Raw genomic sequence first — 6,752 nt, forward strand, 5'->3', positions numbered from 1 at the left:
GCAGCACACAGCTGCCCCAAATTTCCTGGTGCCCTATGCAACTGCATACTTTGTGTATGGGTAAGGCTGGCCCTGACTAGGTTGGTTTTTAAAATCATGATTTTAAAAAAATTAGATCAATTTTATTTGCATTCTGGCTGGTTTTGAATATTTAAGATCCACATGGGTCATGTTTTCAAGGTTTTTGTCACAATTAGAGCTGCAAGACTTTTTTTAAATTAAAATTGAGATTCTCACATAATCACGGTTCCAGAGCTTCCCTCAAGAGATACACCAAATACGAAGTGGGTATTCACCCATAAAGCTCATGCTCCAATACGTCTGTTAGTCTATAAGGTGGCACAGGACTCTTTGCCGCTTTTACAGATCCAGACTAACACAGCTACCCCTCTGATACCAAATACCACAAAAACTGCAATAAAATCCCAAGACTTGGCAACACTGCTTATGACCTTTTAGTTTAATTTTTCAACCTTCATGTTGTATTGACAATGGTTTTGCTTTTAATTTCCTCGGTCCTTAAAAGAGGAAAGGGCTAAAAACACCCTCTAAGCTGCTTTAAGAACTTATAGTGGCATAAAGTCTTAAGCTGCTCTAAGTCTCTGAAGTGGCCTGGTGCCCACTGACATCCATTCAAAAGTGCTCTCTTCTTTGTCTGCCTAGGGCACAGTCCTCACTTATATACAGTGTGTTTTGGCTTCCAAGCATAGGTATGACATGCTCTTTGGTGAACATTACATACTGAGTTTCAAGGTTAAGCTGTTTCTGAGTTGTGTTTAGAAGAGTGGCAATATTTTTATTTTTATCGTAGAAACTCTTTTTAAAAAGCTTTTCTTTAACTCAAAAGAACTGAAGCAATTTTTGTTAAAATCCTTTAAAAAATTCCTCTCAGCATAACACCAGAGTTTCACATGTATGTGCCAGGGATCAGCATGTGAAAATGAATGCCACGATTCTCCTCTGTCTTGCACCCTGTGTGACCATTCAGACCTGTGCAGAGCAAGTGTGAAAAACTGCAGTTCTGATTTAGGCTATGTCCACACTTAAACCATTAAACTGGAGCTGGGCCAGTGTAAGGTGTCAGTGTTGATGCTAACTACCATGATAGGAAGCATCCCGTCATCACACCTTGAGAGCCGCAGCTACACTGGTCTAACTTTTCAGAGTAGCCAAGCCCTGAGCAGCCTTTTGCACTGATGTAAAACACAGTCTGGGTCCACACACAGAGTTGCACTGGTTTAACCACAGCCGTGATTTTAACCCAACACAGGGAAATCAGCGCAACTTTTGTGTGTGGACACCGACATTGCTGTCAGCTGGTCTGGCCGCACGCTGACCCGACATACTCCCTTTTAGACCCAGCGAAGCCCTCCCACACAGGGATCTGCCTGGGCTGGGCTCAACCAGCTCACCAAACCCCACGCACGTTGGCAAGGAGACAAGCCCCGGCCTGGACATCACCTGCTCTCCGGCTCGGGTCCCTGGCCGGGGAGCACGCCGTGCAAGCGACCAGCCCTGACCCACCGCCGCATGGGGCAGCCCGCTCCGCTCCGCTCCGCGGCCGGGCGGGCGGGCGGGCGGGCGCTGGGGGCTCGCAGCAAGGGGCGCTCCCTTTCGCCCCGGCGCGAGGAGGGATTCTCGGCTCGCGTCGCTGCTTAGGCTCCTCCCCCGGGGCCCGCGGGAAGAGGCAGCTCGTGACTTGACCGAGGCAGAGGCTGAGGTCGCAGCCTCACCTTGCTCCGTTGACCTCTGCGTCTCGCTATCCTACGCATGCGCAAAGGTCTTACCCTCCTAGTCGTACCTCTTACGTATTCTGACGTACTTCATGCGCCATTTCGTAGAGAAAAAGGCGGAGACCGGGTCTACTTGGAAGCCACCTACCCTGGTGTAAACGCTGTGTGACGTTTGTCCTGATGGACCCGTAGAGAAACAAATCAAAGTTTCCCACGGCGGCACCCGATTGGCCAGCGCTTCGAGTGGGTGGGCCGAGGGCCGATGTGGTTTGGTTGCAGTGGCACCGGCTACAAAGGGTCGGGTACGGCGTGTCCTTGGGCTCAGACAGCGAGCGTGGGGCAGAGACGATAGTGGTCGGAGGGCGGAGAAGGCCGCCAGGTGGGTGCCGCGAGGAGGGTTCCCGTGGGGGAGGGGATTGCTGCTGCCCTAGTCTCCGTCGGGCCGGTGCGGGGCTCGGGCTGCCCGCGGGATGGGGAGCGGGTCCGGCCCGGGCCGCAGCGGCCGCTTCGCGCCATCCCGGCATCACGCCGACCTTGGCTCTTCCCGCGCCCCCTGCCCGGGTCCGCCTCCCGCATTGCACCCGGCTGCCCCCCCCCCCCCCAGATGACTGGCCCGGCGACAGAGCCGTTTCCATTTGGGCCCGACCGCTGGCTGGGGCCACCGCCAAGGTCAGCCTGGGGCGCCGCGGGCCGGGACCCTTTAGTGCCACGCGTGGTGCCGGACACGCTGCGGGCCCCGGGGCTGGGCTGGGCGCGGTTCCATGGCAGCGCCTTACGGCCCCTTCGGCGTTCCCTGCGCGGGGCGCTTGCCAGGGCCCCGGTGGCACAGGTCCTCCTCGGGGCCAGGCAGAGCTCTGCGGGCAGCTGTTTTCTAGTCAGAACTAGCTTTGTCGCTTCTAAGCCCTGCAACCAAAAAGAAGTGTTGTCAAGCCCTGCTCATTTTCTTGTTGGGTGTGCAAAATTATATCTGAGGATTTTTAGACGGCTGGGTGCTATCCAGAACGGCCTCGCCTAAGAATATACATGTGCTTTCCTGTCTCTTCTAAAGTCCATCCAAAAAGACCTGACCTTGGGGTTGTTTCATTTTCAGCATTGAAAATGGGAGACATTGAGAAGGGTAAGAAGATCTTTGTTCAGAAATGTGCGCAGTGCCACACAGTTGAAAAGGGAGGCAAGCACAAGACTGGACCTAACCTGAATGGCCTAATTGGACGGAAGACTGGCCAAGCTGAGAACTTCTCTTACACTGAAGCAAACAAGAATAAAGGTAAACTAAAGTGTTACTCTTCCAAGTTACATGGAAGGTGTAGAATGGTAACTGAGCAATAGACAGGTTTCAAAGTAGCAGCCCTGTTAGCCTGTATCCTCCTTTTCTTTTAGACGGCATCTAATAGACAATAGATGACATTCAGCTGCTAATGGTAGTAGTTCTATTAGTATTTTATGTTTGATTTAATTTAAAATGTTTGCCTTTAGATAAGTGATTTTTGAGGAGAAGATTAATTAGTTCAAATATGTAATTGGCTCATCTTATAAATATATATTAACAACTTAAATTGTTTTTAGGAATCACCTGGAATGAGGAAACACTGATGGAATACTTGGAAAATCCTAAGAAGTACATCCCAGGAACAAAGATGATTTTTGCTGGCATAAAGAAGAAGACAGAGAGGGCAGACTTGATAGCATATCTCAAAGATGCCACTTCTAAGTAATAGTTATCTGCTGCCTTATTTATTTCACAACAGAGAAGGAAATGAAAGTGTCTCTGTGATGAGATTGGTTTTTAAATTTTCTATTTTTACATGCACTATATTAAACCTCTTAAAATCTGTCTCATCAGCTAGAGAATGTTGCTCATGGATGGTTGTTAAATAATACATTTATTTGGCAGTCGTAACTTATGGGAATACATGTAAATTGGATTGGGCTTGAATGAGTACAATCATGTTCTATGTGTTGTAGTCATTCCTGATCATGCAATTAAAAAAAGAAGTGTTTTTGTGCTTCCTTCATTCTAAAGAATACACGTAGACACTAGTCAATAGTGCGGCTGTTCTGACATAGGTCAGCTCTTCAAAAAAGAGAAGAGCAGTTTCTTGGCATTCTCCATCATGTCTCTCCCCAAAAAGAATAACAAACAAGGGAATTTGACTACAATATTTAATATAGCTATATGACTGAGTAGGGAGACATCTGTTTTTGTGGGAACTAGCAATGCAGCTTTTTTTGATTTCATAGCCTGACAGGCAAACTGGACGGAGTCCCAGCTACTCTGATAGTGTCTGCTATCGGAAAGCCTTACCTGGCTTATGCAGATTATTCTGATTTCATGGTGCATGATACAACCCATGCCCTGTGTTCAAAAATATCCTCTTCATAATCATTGAAATGCTCTGCTTCATAGGAACTTTTTAAAGGGATAGTTAACTTAAAACTGCTCAGAGCCTAATGACAGTCCTAGATGTTAGATATCTATTATGGCTTCTGAAAGAAGGACCCTCACTGTTGCGAAAAAGGTTATTAACAAGTGCTCTGGGAGTTACCAAGGTACAACGTAAAAACAACTGCTTGAATCTGTGAGCAAGGACTCTTATCTAGCTAATATTTCTTATTAATATCTCTACCCACTTGGACAGAGGAAATTTCTGTTCAACAGGCGCAGGAATTGCACTTGCAGTATTGAAGAGGGAAATTAAGTCTTCTTCTCTGCCTCACTTTTGCAAATGCTGCTGTTTGCTCACTTCTGAAAACTTGATTTTGCAGTGTAAAATGGAATCTCTAGAAGGTTCAACTTTTTTCTCCATAGACAAAACTGAATTGTTAAGATAAATGTATTTATTGTGTACCACCATTCAGACACATGATGAGGTTAAGTGTGCTTGATACTACAAATTAAAAAACCTTCCCAGCATAATACTTCCTGAATGTCTATGAAATTATTAACTAAGTAATGAGGTCATAACTCAAAGCTGTATGGCTGCACTGTGGCACTAGGCTTCCAGGAAGCAAGAGGGATAGAGGGATTAGCATGGGGAAAAAAGGTAAACCAGTGGTTTGGTATGAAAAAACTCCATGTGACGAGGTGTGGAAGGGGAAGTCTACCAGCCCATCACCTAGACAGGGCAACATGTCTTTATTGGAAAGCTTTTTTTTTTTTCTCCATAACAAAGTGATGATTTATTTTGCAGTATATTTTAATGTAATCTTCTGATGCTTTTCATTCCTTACAGTACATATTCAATTTCTGAATTTTCCCCTTGTAGTACCCCTTAACTTTATTTATATCTTACCATGATCCATTCTTTAGTTTTCATGGAAAACAGTTTAAGTAACAAATACTTAATAAAAAAAAAAAATCTTGTCTTCCTAATGGTAAAGGAAATGCTAATAGCACTCAACAGCAGAGAAGCTACAGCCTTCCAGGGCTGGCCTAAGGTAAGTGTTGTTACCTCTTAATGCTGGTGTAACTTCTGTAACTGCTAAAGAATTATTAAAACTTAAGGGAGCAGGAGGGGAAAGATCACTTTAGCCCTTTATGCACTCATGTACCAGCTAGTACTTTTATCATAAAGCGTGCAAATAAGACTTTGTGCTCAGTAAAGCAGCAATACTTAGTCAGACATAAAACAACTTCATCTAGAGCTACTGCAACATTAACACACATTAAATTTCATTTAGAATACCTGCACAGAAGAAATACCCACAGAGATTTATTTCTGTCTTACACAGTGGTGGCTCAGATACAGAGACAGTGCCTAAATCTGCAAAGGTAGATGCCTAAATCCCAGTTTTAGGCTCCACTGCAATCTAGAAAACTCCTGCTGAATTCTAAATGCCCCATTGATTTCATTATTTATCCACAGTGAAACAGGTAGTGGGCTGGGGGGAAAGAGGGAGTGAGCAAGTGAGAATAACTCAATAGGCCAGTGATTAGAGCACCCACCTGGGAGATAGAGAGCCCTGGTCCAGTGCCCATGCTCCAATCCCTCTTTTGTTATTTAAGATGCCGTAAAACAGTTTCAACAGGAGAGACTCACATCAGAATATGCAATTGCTCAGTGACTAGAGCACCCACGGGAAAGGTGGAAGGAGATCCACATTTAAATTCTTTCTTCCCCTCAGCGGGGAATTGAATCCAGGTCTCCTGTATCCCAGGTGAATGCTCTAACCACTGGGTTAAAAGTTCAGGGCAACAGCACCTGCCACCACCTTTTTCTCCTCTAGTAATTGGGTGTGGAGCAAGGCAGGGGTATAACTCATTCGTGCAAGAAATGCCTTACATGCCTAAGCCACCTGGAGACAGTTGATTCCTATTCGTGGACTCTTAAGCAGAGATAAGCACCTCCCTGTAGCTCAGAGTTAGAGCACTTCTACACTTTAAACAGAGCAGCAGTACAGCTGGTAGCACGCGAGTGAAGATGCTATGATACTGACAGGAGAGCTTCTGTCAGAGTAGTTAATCCACCTCTGCAAAAGGCAGTGGCTATGTCAATAGGAGAAGCCCTCCTGTGGACATAGCACTATCTACACTGGTTGGTATAACTGCGTTGCTTGGGGATGTGGATTTTTCACATCCCTGAACAATGTAATTACACTGATTATGTCTGTAATACAGACCTGGCCTTAGGCAATTGGCTCTGTGAGAGAGGCAGGGTTTAACACCCACACTCCTCTGACTGGCATCTCCCATTGGCTATCTTAGGCAGCTCCCCACTTAGCATGTTGCCTTTCATTGATCTCATTCTTAGGTGCCTAACACTTCCCGTGCATTGTAAAGAGAGCCTAGGCATCTAATTTGGCTTTATGGATCACAGGGTCTTCTTCTGATTTTCTATATGCCTAATAGGTGCCATGACACTCAGCATTGCAAATCACTTTGGGCATCCCACCTGTGGCATTTAAGGCTAGACAAGACAATTAGATCATTTAGTCTGACCTCACATATCACAGGCCATTAAAATTCATCCAGTTACCCCTGTCTCAAGCCCAATAATTTGTTTGACTAAAGACTAATTT

The 6,752-nt window shown here is 45.7% G+C and overlaps 1 protein-coding gene across 1 annotated transcript; it reads left to right on the top strand.

The window, feature by feature from the left end:
* Window positions 1–1,963: 1,963 nt before the first annotated feature.
* On the top strand, window positions 1,964–3,733 carry CYCS (cytochrome c, somatic). The gene is made up of 3 exons (XM_084621270.1): window positions 1,964–2,112; window positions 2,824–3,000; window positions 3,300–3,733. Exons 2-3 carry the CDS (start codon window positions 2,832–2,834, stop codon window positions 3,446–3,448), a joined length of 318 nt encoding a protein of 105 aa, XP_084477396.1. The 5' UTR covers window positions 1,964–2,112; window positions 2,824–2,831; the 3' UTR covers window positions 3,449–3,733.
* Window positions 3,734–6,752: the final 3,019 nt, after the last annotated feature.

This window comes from Lepidochelys olivacea, assembly GCF_965140295.1.
Source record: "Lepidochelys olivacea isolate rLepOli2 genome assembly, chromosome: 2".
In the NCBI taxonomy this organism is placed as follows: Eukaryota; Metazoa; Chordata; order Testudines; family Cheloniidae; genus Lepidochelys; species Lepidochelys olivacea.